General features: G+C 44.9%; 1 protein-coding gene across 5 annotated transcripts in view; it reads right to left on the bottom strand.

Moving 5' to 3' along the window:
• The window catches only part of GALNT13 (polypeptide N-acetylgalactosaminyltransferase 13), an 80,681-nt gene that overhangs the window by 39,271 nt on the left and 23,505 nt on the right, over positions 1 to 17,905 (bottom strand). For all 5 annotated transcript variants that reach the window (XM_048953357.1, XM_048953355.1, XM_048953356.1 and 2 more), the window contains exon 4: positions 9,580 to 9,748. In XM_048953357.1, the coding sequence (XP_048809314.1) occupies positions 9,580 to 9,748 (169 nt within the window). The remainder of the gene's footprint in view (positions 1 to 9,579; positions 9,749 to 17,905) is intronic.

Consider the following 17,905-nt stretch of genomic DNA (forward strand, 5'->3'; position numbering starts at 1 on the left):
AAAAAGTGAATCCAGAAGATCCCTAATGAGTTCTACGGACAGGAAGGTCGGGAGGAATCCTCATACGCGTGAATTCTTTAGGAGGAGCTCCTCCAGTAGTACATCAAACCTCTCTGTTAAGAGCCAGGAAAACAAACGATCCAGGTCTCTGCAGCAAAGTCAGCTTGTCCATATGGTTTCTTTCATAAGCATCATCTACTATAACAAAACTCACTTTAATCTCTTCTTCTGAATCACTGCCATTAAAAAAGTACATGAAATCGTGATCACAGCTTTCAAAATGCGAGGTGAGGTGATAATACAGAACACTGAACATCACTGCATTCTGCAGAACAGGCAAAAGGTTCACGAGATAGTCACTGAACACCAGATCTGACTGCAGAAAGTATGGTGTTAATAGAAACCATAGATACACAGGCTTGTGTATGAATACAGTATTTACTCGCACGCACAGAGCTATGTAATAGCCTTCTCATCATTTGGATGGAGACTACCATTCAGGTCTGCTGGTCACCATCCCACCTTTCTAACTTCAGCAATCTTTCTGCATCTAGACATCATGATTTGGATTCAGAGTTGACACAGAAAAAGTTCATCACTTGTTACCAGAGTCTGTTGTGATAGAACAAGGGGAAATGGCTTCAAGCTGAAAGAGGGTAGATTTAGGTTAGATAAAAGGAAAAAGTCTTTCACAGTGAGGGTGGTGAGGCACTGGAATAGGTTGCTCAGAGATGTGGTGGATGCCCCATCCCTGGAGACTTTCAAGGTAAGGCTGGACCAGGACCTGGGCAACCTGACCTAGCTGTGCATTGCAGGGGAGCTGGACTAGGTGACCTTTACAGGTCTCTTCCAATTCTAAGGATTCTATGATCCTGTGATCATCCATGACAACAGAGGTGCCTAAAAGAGCAAAAGCTCAGCAGAACAGCGTGTCCGAAATCAGACATTCTGAACTGATTTAATTCCAAGGCACACTGAATGGGTATATACAAAGCCAGCATAAATTCTGCTTGTCCCACAATTCACAACAATCACTTGAATTATATTTAGAACAGACTCAATTTTGAAAACTGGGAGAGAGCTGCTCCATGGGATTGTTTACAAATGTCCAGACACGTGCATCAGCAGCTGAAGGCCAGGACACAAAGAGGCAGGCACTAACTTTGATCACAGAATCATGCAATCTCCTGAGTTGGAAGGGACCCATGAAGTGTCAAGTCCTTCTCTGGCAGCCCTGGCTCCATTCACAGCAACAGACCCTGCTGCTCATCCCCTCCTTAGCATCCCAGACACTTCCAGGCTGGGATTATCCCCTCTGGGGGAGGATTATTCAATTTCCAAATGACTTCATTCTGCTGCTTGGCTATGTATAGTTACTCGGGTACCTCAAGCAATGAACTGGGATTTGTTGATATCTGGTCCGCTCATCAGAGACCAAATTAAATCTATTCACTCTGCTTAATTTGGGTCATTTGATTTCAGTAGAAAATGTAAATGCATGTACTTTGTCTATATTATGGTATTAAATCCATATTTCAGTAGATTACTGCAGTGCTCAGCCCACCCAGAGGAGCATTTAGTCTGCTCCGGGTGGCAAACTGGGGCCCATGCTGACTTCCACCCCACAGCATGCAGTCATCAAATAAGAAAGGTGCTCTCAAAGGAGCAGTTCTACAAGAAGCTCAACTTTCCTCAGCTTTCTGGGAGGTTTTGGAAACACATCTGCAAAAGTAAAGGGCTGGTTGTGCAAAGGGGAGGCTAAGAGCAAGGCACCATCCTAAGCAGCAACACTGTGCACAAAGATAAAATTGGGGATTGTCTACGTTTGTGCTTTAGCTATCACTAATGTTTTGGTATGCTTCTTGAGCTCAAGGGATAGTTCATGTTGCATTTTGTTTTGTTTCTCACAGAATATTCACAGAAACACGGAATGGTTTGGGATGGCAGTGACCTTAAAGACCACAGAACCACAGAATGGTTGGGTTGGAAGGGAGCTTGAAGTTCATGCAACTATAGAATGATTGAGTTGGAAGAGGACTTAAAGAGCACAGAACCATGGAATGGTTGGGCTGGAAGGGGCCTTAACCATCACAGAGCCATGGAATGGCTGGGCTGGAAGGAGCCCACCCTTGCTGTAGGCTGGCTGCCCCTACAAGCTCAGGCTGCCCACAGCCTCTCTCCTTGAAAAGAAGTGACCTAAGGATCAAATTTTAAATGAGCAGCTGCTCTGGAGCAGACAAACTGCACAGGCACAAAGTCATCAGCGCGTGCTAATTGATGAGTGTAACAGAGGTGATTCCTGTACTGGCTGCTGAGATGACCTCAGTCCACAAGCACCGGTCCCATGGTGAGAACATTCATCATTCAATAACTCCATGAGCTCGCTGACCTGTTGGCTACCTAACACTTGCAAGCTGCTCATGTATCTCCCATAGAGGCTATGTGCTGCTCCCTGGATCCTATGCCAGCACTCAGCTCTGGAAGCTAAACAAGACGTCAGTACTGCTTCAGCCATGCATCATGTGTGTAATCTCCATCACAGCACCGCTCACCTGTTTGTAACCATATGGAAGATAACATCTTCCCTTCACTGCAACCACTGCACTGACACACACTGCACTTTTTCTGCTTCAGGAACACACAGCTTGCTGAAGGAGAGGTAAAGGTAAGCCATGCACTGCTCACACAGCCATCAGATCTGAGGACTGCCACTCCACCACCTCAAAACTCCTTACAATGCACACCAGTTGTTAACAATGATCGACGTTAACTGATGCTGGCATGCTGGCAAGACTTCCCCAGAAACACTGGCTTTCCTTCTGCACTCATCAGATGTTACTTTATAAATACATATGAAGTAAATACAGCTGTTTAAATGCAGGAAAAACACATTTTCCAAGATCAGTAATATGGAAACAGTGAGACTATTTACCATCCCTCCCGTTGGCTGTGTGCAAATTGCACGAACATGACGGGCTGTGCTGTGATTTTTCTCTTCCAGAATTATATTGAGGCTCTCAGGAAAGAAAATCAAGGCAGAAAATCATACAGGAAGGCAAAACACTTGGAGGGAAAATGAGAACGTAACCAGTAAGTAGAATTTATTATGCAGTATTTGTGATACGGTGCATTAGGGAACATAAAGAACTGTGTTAAATAGATGTAGTTTATACAAGCTGGGGGATTTTGATGATTATTTAGTCATTACCCACTATTACCTTGCATTACTGAGAATATAAAGATGGAAACACATAGAAAAGGCTGGATGTTGGTGCAATCCTGGATGTGTTTTCTAGAAGCTGCACTTTGGAGCACCACTGGCTACCTGCAGTCAGCAGTGCTTTGTTTCTATGTAAGTGATAATGTTTGTGCTCAGAGAATCCTGCTGTCTGAAACACAGTTCTCTCTTGTATACTGAATACAAGACCTGTGAGGAAATTTAAACTGCTATAAGGAAATGCATGGTACAACATTATGAGCAGGAGAAAAGCTCATTGGAGCAGCTGCATAAAACAAGAGACTTGATTTAGGCCTAATTTGTCACCTCTCCCCACTGCAAACCCTACCTCTGCCACCTGCCCCATCACTTCAGCACACACCTGTTGGAGCTCTGCTTCAATACACTCACTTGAACTGCCCCAGCTCCTGTTTTAAAACTGAAATTAATGCAAATGAACGGTAAATAGAAAATAATTGAAGAGGAATTTATTTCACTTAGAGTGCCAGCACTGCAGCCGCGCTGTCTCACTGACTTTTACTGTATCAATAAGTCCCAGCACCAATCAATTTTTACAGCCAGCAGATGAAGGATGTGAAGATGCATGAAAATTGTTTTCCGGTGTTTCATTACAGAGTACAAGCAGGTTTGCACTTGGTAGGAGCAACCCTTCACTCATCCCTCCAGCTATCAGTGCTCATAAAGCTCCAGGTATAGCCCTGAATATCAAATATTCCTCTGGGATTTTCCACCCAAACTCTGCTTTGAGATCTTAAAAATCACTTCCCAAGTTGTTTACTGAATGCTCATAGTTATTTTCATGTTGAGGAAGGCCACAATTACACAACACAGCATTATTAAAAGCAAAGAACCCGCAGTCAATACTGCAGATCCGCCATCCTGAGCCTTCCAGCAGACAGCTCAGGGGATTTTCACCTTAACTCCAAGTGGAAGCATCAATACCCCCACAAACCTGAACACAGCAGCAGTTGTTGTCTGGCATGCAGCTTAATTCAGGACAAACCTGTAACGGAGCTCACAACTCTTCAGATAAGGCTTTCCTGGACAGCTTTTCATCATTAGTTTTGCTCCATTTCCAGCACTGCTTTTTATGATAGCATTGCTGCATCTTCTCCATTTTACAATACCAGGCTAACCTCAACCTTCCATTACTTTTCGATGTATCCTTCAAAGTATTTTAGCAAGTATTAACTCTGTATCCCCAAATCTCTTGCTCACACCTGCAGTACAGGAAACAAGACACCACTGTGTCCATCCCAAAATGCCTGGTGGAGCAGACATACCCTGATGCTAACGCTCTTTATAAGGCTCTCCTGGAGCTCTCACTAACAAAGGGAACTCTCTCTGCATGCCATCAAAGCACAGGAGTCAGTGGAGTGGGACAGCAGCCCACAGAAACATGGCTGAGCATCACACCTGCCCTTACCAGATAGGCACAGCCCCACTGCAACCAGATGCTCATTGGGATGCAGCTGCAGCTTCTGCCACCTGCCCAGGGCAGAACCTTGAGTTCTGGTTGCAGTTAGTATGGGATTTATGCTGCTCTAGTCCTACAGCAACCCCTTTTCTGGACATAACTGACAGCACCGTAAGCAGTGTTGTTCCATCATGAAGCAGTTATTAAGGAAGCATATATAAAGAAGCCAGGACAACCACCCCCACACAGCCAAGAGGTGGCAGAGCCCTGCTCTTGGCCACCAGCAAGCACCAAAACCTGGCCAGCACTTAGCCAAGCCCAGGGTATCTTCCCTTCTCTCCAGCAGCACTTCTGCCCTTTTGGTACAGAGAAGTTTCCTCCATTTCCAGAGGAACAACAGCAAGCCACTTGGATTTAACCCTGCAGTACAAACACAGCCTTGCTGAGCACTCACACTTTCTCCTTCTCCTCCTGCATGTGGTTGTTTTGCTGCTGGTGCCTGACCCGAATTGCCTCCCCTTGTGCCTGTGTTCTGTCACACAGAGCAGGCTCTGTTTGGCACACATGTAACATCCTCGTCTCTGCACTGCCCACTCCGTGCCAAGACCACAAACAACTGACTGTCATTGTGATAAAGTAATTGGAGGAGCAGCATTTTCCACTAAGCAATAACAATGCAAAGCCAAACAAAGCAAAGCTCTGGTCTTACATGGCTCTAGGAGCAACCCAAAGTCCACCTGTGAGAAGTGCTCACAGCCTGAGCACACCTGGCAGAGCTCAGAGGTCCCCCTGCATCCTTCATCCCCTATGAGCGCTACGGCACCGTAGCATCTTTAAATTCAGCAGCAATCCCATACATAAGGACCTCACAGAGGCCAGAGCTGCTTTGGAAGCGTGGGGGGCCGTGAGCTCAGCAATTTGGAAGAAGCTGATGGGACTGCAGGGGCTGTAGGCACCTCCTGAGGCACTGCTGCTAATCTGACACCAGGAATTGCCTTTCATGTTGTGCAGATTACCCATGGGCACCTTTCCTCCCTGCAGGCAGTCACCCCAGGTAATTCTCCCTCCACATACACAAGGCAAAAGAATTCCTAATGTGTCATTCACATTTTCTAGCTGAAAGCACTGATTAATTTCTCTCTGACCTTCCTTGTTTAAGGATGGTTTAGAATTTCTCTATGCATAACTTTATAAGCACAGTAAAATATTTAAAAACAAGTTAGCTGTTACTGATAGGAAGCTGCAAGCAGGTAAAACCTGAACGCACTTCAGTGACCACTTTGAGCTGGAAGAAGAAATAAGGCAACGCTTCATGGCATGAGACAAATGAACTAGATGAGACCATCAGAAATCAAAATAATTGGCTCTCCCTTCTCAGGGCTGAACTGGATGCTCCCTGCCCAGGCACAGGGCTGGAAGCACTGAAGGACTTCAGGCAGCGTTGGCTGCTCCTTCTTTGTCCAGAGTCCCTTCCCTGCTCTGAGCACACAGAGCCATACAGCAGCCAAGGCTTTGGACTTGAAGAAGGCAGCACAAAACCATAGCTCTGCACTCAAGCCAGACTTACAATTAAGAAAAAGCTGAAGCTAAGCAAGATGACAGTGAAAGCATTGCTTCTGCTTCTCATGTTTGTACCAAGCTCTTTCTAAGAGGCCTCCTAGACATGCAATGACCACGTCTAGACCATGTTGGGACAAACCCACCACCAAGTGACCACCAGATCTGCATTGTAATAGGTGCCAGAGCAGCAGCTGAGCACCTTCAGTCCTTAAGAAGTGTGCTTACTGCTTATTATGACTACTGCCTCAGATTTAATAACGGATTCTCTTACCTTCATTTGAAGTGTTGGGCTAAATCCCTTCATATTCCCAGGTATCCGTAAGTTGCAGGCAACAAGGCCAGCCAGATCCGAGCACGGCTGTCAAGGATGACCCCCAGAAGGGCTTCTGACAGCATAAAGATTACTCATGCAGGTATCTGACAGCTCACAGTCCTGCCCAGTCTGCTGGATTCTATGCAGCACCTCTGACACTGTTGTTACTGATAACGGGCACAAATTCTGCAGGACTGCTGCTTTTACAAAAGGTTCTCCAGAGCAGAAAAATAAAAGCCTTTTTCTTATGTGAGCTGTTTCTGATTAGAATATGCATGCTTGTAAGCAGAGACACAGCACAACAGCTGACTTCAACCTAAATTTCCATGATAAGGAAATCTGATTATAAAGGCTTAACAATTTGCAGAATAGCACTGGCAACTTATTCTTTCAGAAAAGACTGAAGATAGATTTCCCTACACTGGGGAATATGTTTAGAAACAAAATTACACATTTCTACATTTAATTCGACTGCTCATAATTAGACATTGATTAACACCTTCAGGCTGGCCATTACCAGCACAACTCAGGCTGTAGGCTGAGATTCCTTGGCATAGTGGGAAGCAAGAGACACAGCCTGAGTGCTGCTGAGCTCATCAGCACCAGGCAGCAGGGCAAGTCCTGCCAGAAAACTCCCTGGCCCTGAAAGAAACATACAAGAACACACAAGGCTCAGCCACCCACATACTGCAGCACACCTCCAACCCCTGGCAATACAGCAGGTGCTGCTGTTGCATACTGAATGCATTAGCCATAAAACTCATAGAATCATAGGGTTGCAAAGGAGCACAATACTCATCCAGTTCCAACCCCCTGCTATGTGCAGGGTCACCAACCAGGCTGCCCAGAGCCACATCCACCCTGGCCTTGAAAAACTGTATTCTTCCCTAAGAGCAAAGCATTATAAATAAGCATTTGGAACAGTTTAATCCTCCTTAAAGACAGGATGTGTAATTGTAATGAAAGAATCTCAGAAGAGAACAACAAAAAGATGCTTTTTTTTTGAAATCCCAAAATACTTTGTCTTTTCAATGCAGATTGAGTGTGAAAGCTTTTCTCATAAAAGGAATGCACACAGGCACATTTGTCTCAGCATTACACAGCTCATCTCCCTTAGACCAAGCACATCCATTCACTGAGATGAACACTTTACCTATTTGCTCATTATTCCTTCTCTTTTCAACTATCACTCACAGGGGGAGGACCCAGCTTTTGAAGCCCACCAAGCAGTCCCTTCTTGGTTCCTTCCTGCACAGGGAAGTGCAGGCAACAAGAAGCAAAGCAGCAATAAGTAGTAAAGTTTTCCTGGTGCTTTTGCTGCACAAAGTTGCATCTCTGCTGGCAATAATGTTAGGTGCTGTTCTATTCAAAATGAGCATCACCAGATTACAAATGGTCATGCACTGGAGAAGCACTGCTCATGTTGCTTGTGAACTAGGCATGGTTTTTAAGGAACAATTATGCTATTTGCAGACACTTACAAATAAAATGGGTGGGAGGAAGGTAGTATTTGTTTGATTTAAAATTCCATAGGGACCTGTAGAATTTAATTGGAAAGAAATCACAATAAGCAAGATTTCAGCTAAGTGACAATTCTGCTTAAAAAGTAGAAGAAATGGAAAATTTTAGAGTATCTGGCAACTTGCCTACATTTAGATCAGCTCATATTTTTCTACATTTGCATTTCTTGCAAGCTGCAGCAAGGATACAAATATATACAAAAATAATGCTAGGATACAAAATCATCCTTGGGGCCCTGGGCAGCCTGGTTTGGTATTAAATGTGGAGGCTGGTGGCCCTGCCTGTGGCAGGGGCGTTGGAGCTTCATGATCCTTGAGGTCCCTTCCAATCCAAGCCATTCTGTGATTCTATGACCCTTAAAGAGCTGTGCAAAAACAGGAAACATATGGGGTTTTTCTGATCTGTAGCTCTGCCTTCCAGTTCTCCTAAATCTGCCGACGCTCAGGTGCATCAACCCATTGCTGAGCCCACCCTAAGGAACTCCGAGAGCAGGCAGAACCTCAGTGGCACTGCAGAGCTGGGAGATGGACAGCAGGGCAGCACAGTCAGTGCCACCCAGCTGCCAGCACAGGTGCCTGAGGACAGATCAGTTATTCACTGCCTTGTTCACCTGCTCAGAGAGCAGCTGCTGTGTAGAACCTCTAATCTTTCTGTTCCCATCACACTGAAAACACATCAGTGCCTTTAGCAGCTGGGTTTCTGCATCTTGCTGTTAGCACGTCTAGTCAAAAGAAGGCATGGTATGGATGTCAGCAATTCAGCAACAGGCATCAGTATTCAGTGCCACAGCCTGTAACTGCACCAAACCACTCTGGTTTAAGTAGCTGTGCAACCAGGCAGGGCAGAAGTGCCAAAAATGGGAGTTATGTGGAGAGGTCACCTCTGAGCATCCTTCCATGAAGGGCAGATGCCCAGAAGGTGGGGAGCCAGCAGCAGTCACAAACAGGCTATCAGAAGTTATCAGATTTAAATGAATAAGCAGACTTTAAAGTCTTCCCATTTAAACAAGTGCAAAGTGTTCTGAAAAAGATTCTTTAAAATGTGATTATCCCAGAAAAGCCTACAGGCAGAACTAATAGGAAGTCACACTGTGCAGGACAACTTCAGGCACCGGTAGCGTTGTCTTCTTGTCAGAATTAACATGTCAACTTTTCAGTGCCAATGGCTTAATTACAAAAAGCTACAAAATCAACAACGGTGGGATTTTTTTTTTAATCACTTCAACAGCTTAAAGTTTTCCAGGAGAAAAAAAAGTAATAACAAAGTATTGCAGGTGACATGACAAACCAGACAGCATTTTGTTAGGTGCCACAGTGAAAGTTGACAATTTTCATAGTTCACAAAATAAACTGCACATCTGTGAAACAGTAACTCTTTGCCTCAGCGTGTGTTACAAGAAGCCAAACCTAGAGCTGGTAAGCCCCAGATAAGCAGGCTGCACCCAGAGCCCAGCAATGCACCCAGAGCCCAAGGAGGATTTGCCTGCAGCCAGCCCACAGCCCCTGCAGCAGAGCCCCGAGCAGCACTCACCCATCCAGCCTCACGTCTGGCAAGCTTCTGTTCAGAGCAATCAGGTCACTGGCCATAAGGTTAAACTGGTTGATTTTAAACAGCTCTTTCATCTTCTCCTGGTCGTCTTTTGGAATGAGCACCGCCTTCCCCATCTCACCGGGTCCTTCCTGGTTTCTGGAAATGACAGCTGCAACACAAGACAGCAAGAGGGCAACTTTGAACACTGGGGTGTCTTTGAGCATTTGCAGCTTTCAGCTGGAATCACAGTGACAGTGCATGAATGCTCCTGAGAGACTCACATAAGGATTAAAACCCAGCACCAGGTTCTCAGGGAGATCCTGCAAGCCAAGGTCTGGGCAACATTTGTATAGCTGTTGAAAGAATTTGAACAGCACGTGAATTAAATCGCTCTGACCTATTTCTTTTGTTGTTAATTTATTCCCAACTGAACGGCACATGGCATTATAAACCTGTCCTTTGAAAAACAAACACCCCTTCAACCCTGCAAAAGGCAGTCATCCTCAGAAGCACAGTCTAGACACACTTGCTAGAAGAGTATCAGAAATTTACCCAGGAGGTTTCTGCCTGCAGTTGTACTGTATGCTCCACTGTGCAGCAAACACTTTCCCAGTGATATATTTCTATGACTTGCTCTGCTCAGAAGCACTGCTGGATGCTGCACTCACAGTGCACTGCTTTCACTATGACTGCGTGTGATTTCCAGTTGCATGCTGTTCACACAACAAAATTCCCCCTGGAGCGTTTCATAAGGGATATTTATGCAATGCATAATGCAGACATAAAGCACTTGGAAGTAACGGTTGGTAATTAAACTCTGCTCTGCCATCACTTTTTGGAGGAAGGACGACACTTTGCACACTGGAATTTGAAAGAGATGGTCCTTCAAGCTGCTAATTCTGGCTATGGAAGCCAATTCTGCCTCTTCTTTCCTCTGCTGGAAAGACTGATGGCTGCATCCTTCCCCTGGCAGTTCTGCAGGAGCAGCTCTCTGCTTCTCAAGGGCCTGTGCCCAATGAGAGCCCAGCAGGGAGCAAGCAGCCATGCTGAGACACTGCTGAGGTAGTAAGACAGCAAGAAATGGGCTCGTTTTGGATGCTGAAGTACTCTGGGTTTGGCTGAAAATATCTTAGTGACAGTTTTCTGCTGTAGAAATCAGAAGCTTTCCATTAAAGCAAATAGGCGTGAGAAAAAAATCTGTCAGTGTATTATTAGAACAGTCATCATTATGACAGGAAGTTTGCTGCCTCTCAGAGCAAACCATCTAACAGAAGTGCATCTCCTGAAATTGTGTAGGGTACCATCCAAACACCACAAGGATGCTGTGCTGCAGTAGGATGCTGTGCTGTGCTGCTGCAGGAATCACTGCCAGCTCACCAATATGGCAGTGCCCCATAACAGTGCCTCACACTCATCTCAGCCTGAAAACTTCCAGTAACTCTCCCTGAAGGCAGCAGTTATTTATACACTCTGCAGTAAAACTGAGTTTTCAGTAAAGGATTCCATGTGCTTCTGCTGCTTGCTAAGGTTCATCGAGACAAAGCTCAGGACAGCAGAAGCTCTGTGAAGCTTCACAACAAAACTAATTGGGAATTTCTGATCAGCCTTCCCACTCTCACGGCTTTACTCAAAGCCAAGTGATACCTGACTACACTTCAATCAGAGTACATGCAATGCTGTGACCAAGAAATATGTTTAATTTTGCTAATTGCAGCAACATCAGCTTGCCAAGCCTGCAGAGAAGACACACACAGCTTGCAGGCTATGTCACCCAAGCTTTCAAAAGGCACGAAGTCGCAACAGTGCTGCAAGGAAGGCCACAGTGCCATGGAATGGGAATGCTAACATCGAAGAGGGAAACTGTGATGCCTTCATTAGAAGCTTCTTCTTTGCCTTATGAAAGGCGAGTCACTCCTCATCAGCCTCCTTCCTGCTGCTGGTGTGTTTGTGCAGCATCATGCTAAACCATGTTTTACAAGGAGGCTGTGGATGCCCCATCCCTGCAGGCATTCAAGGCCAGGCTGGATGTGGCTCTGGGCAGCCTGGGCTGCTGGTTGGCGACCTGCACACAGCAGGGGGTTGGAACTGGATGAGCACTGTGGGCCTTTGCAACCCAGGTCATTCTATGATCTTCAATGATAAATACAGAGGAGGATGGCTGAATCTATGTGCTGCCATGTTAACCCACTGACAGCTGCCAGGTGTGAGCACTCCTCATTCCTTCCTTTCTGCAAAGACTGCAACGAGCTCTGTCCTTCCACACCAACAATTCAATTCTATCAAAGCCTTACAAAAGCAGAGATCTGTCCTCCTCCTCTCTGGAAGTCATGATGGTTAATGAAAATGGAGTCTTCTTGCTATTGTTTACAAGCAGGACGGAAAAAAATGACAAAAACAGATGGATGCAGATCTCAGAAGGTCACCAAAGCTTCCCCCAGACCACACAGGGTTAACCGGACTTAAGACACTCACAGCACAAATTCAGTATCTACCTTCATGGATATTTTACAGCCTTTCAAGAAATCCAAGCAATGCAATAAGTGGATTATACTCTTGCCTCGACCCAGCTGAGGAAACAGAATTTTCAGGAGCAAAAGACATAAAAACTGGAGGACGGGGGCTCTTTAGGAATACTGTCACACCCGTGTGGTTTCAACAAGGAGCTGTATATACAGACCAGCACTCAGGAAGGCATCCACTTGTGTCTCGCCATGCTTTAGCTCATTCTGTTTAAAGGCTGCAAGCGAGGAGCAGTGATTCAGCACTTCTGTTTGTTAACTCACTGAAGCAGATTTCAGAGGTTGTGCTTTTCAATAAAAAGTGCTTTAAAAAAAAAAAAACAAAAAACAAAGTGTCCATCAAAAACAGCTTCATCTCTGAGCACAAGAATTAACGCTCATCTCCTCAGTGACCATCTTGGTGCATGCAGGCATAATGGAACTGACACGAAGCATGCCCACAAAGAATAAAAATGCTATTTATCCAGCATTCTGCCTGCAGACATTTGACATCATCTGTCAGTGGAAAGAGGCCTGCTTTGGAAATGCATACAGCCTCCTCACAAGGGCTTACCAGAAGCACTGAGGTCTTTGGTGGAGCACAGAATACCAAGTGCAAAATTCAAGATAAGGAAAGGAAAAGTAAAGCTGACCTCAATAGATCTGAAAGCATTCAATTTACTTAAGGATTCAGTAAGGGCTCTGCACATGGACTGCTGCTCAGATATGTTGACACATGGGGGATATAAGGACTCATCATCCATGCGTTCTCTCCAAAGGCTTCTTTTCCTTGCACATACCTTGGCTTAAGCCCCTGTACCTCCACAGCAGTGCTGTGGAAAGATGCTGGTTTGCAGATGGACAGGCAGCAGGGTCCCTGTACACCCACCCCTGTCCAATCTGCCTTTCCCAGCACAGCCCTGGGCAGCCCTATCTGGTGGGGCACATCGAGCCCACAGCAGGGGGCTGTGGGGGCTGTAAAGTCTCTTACGACCCAAACTATTCCATCATCCCATGATTCTTTGTATATTATTGATCAGTTGAAATCACTAAGGAGAAAGCTGGAAATAACACTGATGCCCAGCACAGCTATGATACAGCAGCAGTCAGATGGCTTCAAAACAAGCAGAGCGCTGCAGGGAGGGACTTCAGCCCAAATCTCCATTCTGCAGCTGCCAGAAATGTGCAGTTTGAATAGAAAACCTCCCAGCTTTGTGAGAAATCAATGGAATGCTGGCGTTATAGTTTGGAAAGTCAAAAATAACTAGGTGAGGATAAAATCAATCTTAGGATAGCGATAGGGAAGAAAGTAGCTTAAGGGGTGTAAGCCACACACTAGCTGCCATCTGCCCAATTTGCTGTGTTCACAGATATCTCAGAAACATAATGGGTAGAAGATAAGATGTGAACGGCTCACTGGTAAGAACACCCCAGTAAATGACAGTGTGTCTCTACTCATGCTGAAAATGTTGAGAGAACATGACTTAAGTTCATTTTTCAGAGCAGAAAGGCTGAGGTTGGCAGGGACCATCTGGTCCTGCCCTGCTCCACTGAGTAGGGCCACTCAGATCCAGGTGCCCAGGACCACATCCAGGTAGCTGCTGGAGATGCCCGAGGGAGACAGTTTTGATTGGAACTGCAATTAGAAGAATTAATAAATAAATAAAACAACAGTAAAACCAGTGGTAACTGAAGTGTGATCTGAGAGACAGGCAGAGCTGCCTGCCCTGCTGCCTCTACCAGCAAAGGCCCTTCCCAAGCAGTCCTGCATTATGTAGTTCCTCATTATATCTTACTACAAGGCATGAAATCAATCGTCCAGAATCCTGAACAAGTAATTCTTTCTTCATTGCACCTCTACAGTGGCTCTAACACTCAATATTATTCTGCTGGTTTATGCCCAAGTAATTTGTTATAAACTCCACACAGAATCCAATAAACTAAAGGATCAATTTGCAGTTCTTTCCCATTTGGATGATATATCTTTTGCTGCTCAGACTCATCTTAATCCGAAACATATGGAATTCTAGTTTTAATTATACAGTAGTAACAAATCCCACAAAGTTGCCATAAACATCATTATATAGGTCATTTGCTTTACAATGTCTTCTAAGACAAGAGCTCCACAAATTTGAACGAAAAAAAAAGTTGCTTTCAAATAATAATAGAAGCATCAGAATTCATTGGGATTTCTGCCATAAATATTTCTTATAGCATTTCCACACGTGTTGTCCAGAGACACATCAGACCACACTGCTACTGCCAGCCTTACACGAGCAGTGCAAACAAAGTGCACATCAGATTTAAGCAGCACTCAGGAGGGACACGAGCTCTGCTTATAGCTGCTGGTTGCTGCCTTAAGAGAGCTGAAGGAAGGCACTGATGCTCCTCATGAGTTCCTAAGGAACCTGCACACATGATGCAATCTCGTAAAGCTAAAGGTCTCCCCCATTACTGGCCTTGCTTACACCATGGTAACAGCTGTGATACTGATAGAAATTCAAAGCCTAATGAGATATCATCTAGAACATCTAGTTATTTCTTTCTTCTTTGCAGTTTCACACTCTGGAGAGAGAGAGAGAGAAGCAAAGCTGCATAAAGCAAGACAAGAAGTGACAATTCCTAATTTAAACAAGCTATTCAGACACTTCAAACAGGGCTGTAAGATCAAGCTCACAAGAAGCAGCAAAAGTTTGGTCTACTCATCTGCCTACTTCACTGTAGCAAGTAAATAAGTAAAAATAAGTCCTGGAGCAAAATCCAAGAGAAGGATTGTCAAGGCCTGCACCCGTTCCAAAGTGCATTGCAGCATCCCACCACTCACACAGCACTGCTGCCCATAGGAGACGCTGCAGTGAGTGGACACAACTCCCTTCCCTTGAAGGAAAGAATGGCTTCCCAATAAGTCAGATGCTCATCTATCACCTTTATGGCTGTTATTAATGAATTCTGGGCTTGTGCATACAACGATGTATGAGTTACCTCCCTCCAAATAATAATTAATGAGCAATAGCCCAGGAAAGATATGTTAACTTATCAATATTAATCAAGATGTAATGGAAACCCCAATGCTAGCTGCTAGGGAAGCAAAAGCCAGCAGACTGCACCTGCTGCTGCTGGAGCTGGTCCCATCAGCATGGAGGAGCTCCATCGTGGCACAATGGCACGCTGACGAGCCTGCCACAATGCAGCCCTCAAACAAGTGTGCACACAGAGCATCATGCCACGTTGGCCTATAGCAGCAGTTATTCTGAGAAATTCACCTTACAAATGAAGCAAAAAACACTGAAGGTAGGAGCAGCGAATGCATGATTTATGGCAGCAGGAAAAGCCATCTTCCACAAGGTAACACTAAGCTGGCAGTAATTGAATGGAATAAAGGCAAGAGGACTTTCATTTATTTTTTAAAGCATTCCTGACCTCCTTGGCTGGCAGTCCAGCGTCTTAGAGGGTCTTATAACGTCCAATCATTACGAATATACAGCTTCCCTGTCTCAGGGTCTTGTCAGCTTTCATCAACAGGCTTTGTGTTTCCACATCCATGAAAAAGGAAGTGTCTGATAGCGACCTGGATTTACCTACACGTATCTTCAGAGCAAGGCCTTCTTTGTGGTTGTCCCACAGACAGTTCCATGTTTGTTCAGCACCTCCCCTCTGTTCTGCTCTCGAGGAGCTGTGGGTTACCACGAGGTCCCCTTTCAGCCTCAGTTGCTCTGCGCTGAACAAACCAAGGGACCTCAGCCACTCCTCACGTCCTGTCCTCTGGGCCCTTCCCCATCTCTGCAGCTCTCCTCTGGATGCTCTCCAATAGCTGTATGTCCTTCTATTGCAGTGCCCAAAGCTCTACCAGCAGAGCAGGCCCTGCCAGCCACCAGCCCTGCCCTCAGAGCCTTCTCCCAACACCTCGCCATCCCCAGCAGCCCCACCACAGCCCAGGTGATTCCTCACTCAAAATCATTTACTTACCTACCTCTGCTGGACTTAACAGCTTTCAGGACAACTATCACTTGAAGCAACACGTGCATCTGCAGACAGGGATTTATGGCCGTGCTCCTGCTGATGGTCACCCCACATCACAGGGCAGCACCCATCACTGTTCCCTTTAATTGTGGAATGCTGTTCTACAGCAAAAAACATTCCTAACGACCTATTTAATTACTGCAATAAGATCTGCTAGATTTGGCACTGTTTTAAAAATGTATGTGCTTTCTTAACAAACATTGATTTCCACTTCTCACAGACACAATATGACACAGGTCTATCAAGTCAGGCCTTCTGAATGTTTTAAGTATATCAATCAGCTCTAGACTTAACCCCCATAATTGAGAAAATGATTAAGTCATGAATAAAACAAACCCTTACCTGTGATTCTTCATATTAAGAAGATATCCTGACTGCCTTGCAGTAAAGGATATTTTCCAAAGCAAACCATGCTTAACAAAGGAGTAAGCGAGCAAAGAGACAGAAAGCCATCCATCTCCTTGGGGAGAAGAGCTGTGCGTGCACTGATTGAAGCAGAGAGCAGTGTAAGTGCACTGCTGCAGGTGACTAATGACAAATCACACATGCAAAAGGGGAAGAGTTCCTATTTCTGTAACACATCTGTTGGCACCAGCAAGAGCTAATGCTGTGGGCAGGGTTATACATCAGGCTTGCTGACTGCTCCTCAGCAAGAGGCAATACAGTGGTGTACCAGGATTCGATAAGCAACACCTGGAGACTGAAAACAACCATGAGTCAAAAGCCTCATCTCTAATTACAGACAGGAGAAAGGAAACAGGTTTGGAGCTCTGTTACAGTTTTTTAATTAAAACTAGCTTTAAAAAAACAAAAACAATCTGCAGACATTCAATACTGCAGATATTTCTGTTTCATTTGCATAAGATGTGTAACATCCTTCTCGTCAGAAGAAACTGTCTAAGGGTGAAGAAAGGACCTCATGACTGCTTTGATAATGGTAATATATCTCATCACTGCTTACTTAACCAGTAACTTCCCATCTCCATAGGTAGCCATTCGAGCAGCCTATGCAGTAACAAGTCAACTGATGCCAAAAGAGTGCACATCTTAAGATGCACAGAAAAGAAAAAGAAACACAACATAATTAATCTGAGTTTAAGCTGGAATCTTCCAACAGTTAAACAGGCAGAAAATTTAAACTTGCCCTTAACCACCAGCACAAGCTGGCTTTCCAAACCCAGAGCAGCCTTCACTCTGCCTCCCTTACAACTCAGAATTTTCACTCTTCTTAATGAGAAAACAGTGCACACCCACGTCTGCTCCATTCCCTGGTGCTGAGCAGCAGTGTGGTATCTGCCTGCAGGCACAGCCAATGGCTCTTTGCACACACATGCACACAACTGATCACTCTTCCAAGAAACTGCACCCTATCTGCACGTGTATTTACTGAAGTGCATTTTTAATTGCTGAAATAGATGAAGAGGAATCAAAGGTGCTGTCTAGATAGACAGGTTGACTGCATGTATCTAAGGCACTGGTGCTGATCAACACAGCACTGCACCCTTGATAGAAGCTAACTACACAGTAAGATGCAACTTGCACATTCTTTTCTCTTAGAGAGCTGATAAAAGAAAAAACGCCTAAAATTATATAAAAACTAATTTGCCATTAACAATGCATGCTAACAACAGACTTTTGTGCATCTTAAAACGGTTGACAATGAAAGCTTCATTTCCTGAAGGATGTTCCTGAGAAGAGAACACACAGCAGTTCCAAACACAGAGCTACAAACACAGGATGGTTTTTCATTTAAACACAAGTAACTGAGAAAGAAAAACAATCGAAGAATTGGCTCCAACTAAATTAAG

Source organism: Lagopus muta, chromosome 8 (genome assembly GCF_023343835.1).
Source record: "Lagopus muta isolate bLagMut1 chromosome 8, bLagMut1 primary, whole genome shotgun sequence".
NCBI classification, from domain to species: Eukaryota; Metazoa; Chordata; class Aves; order Galliformes; family Phasianidae; genus Lagopus; species Lagopus muta.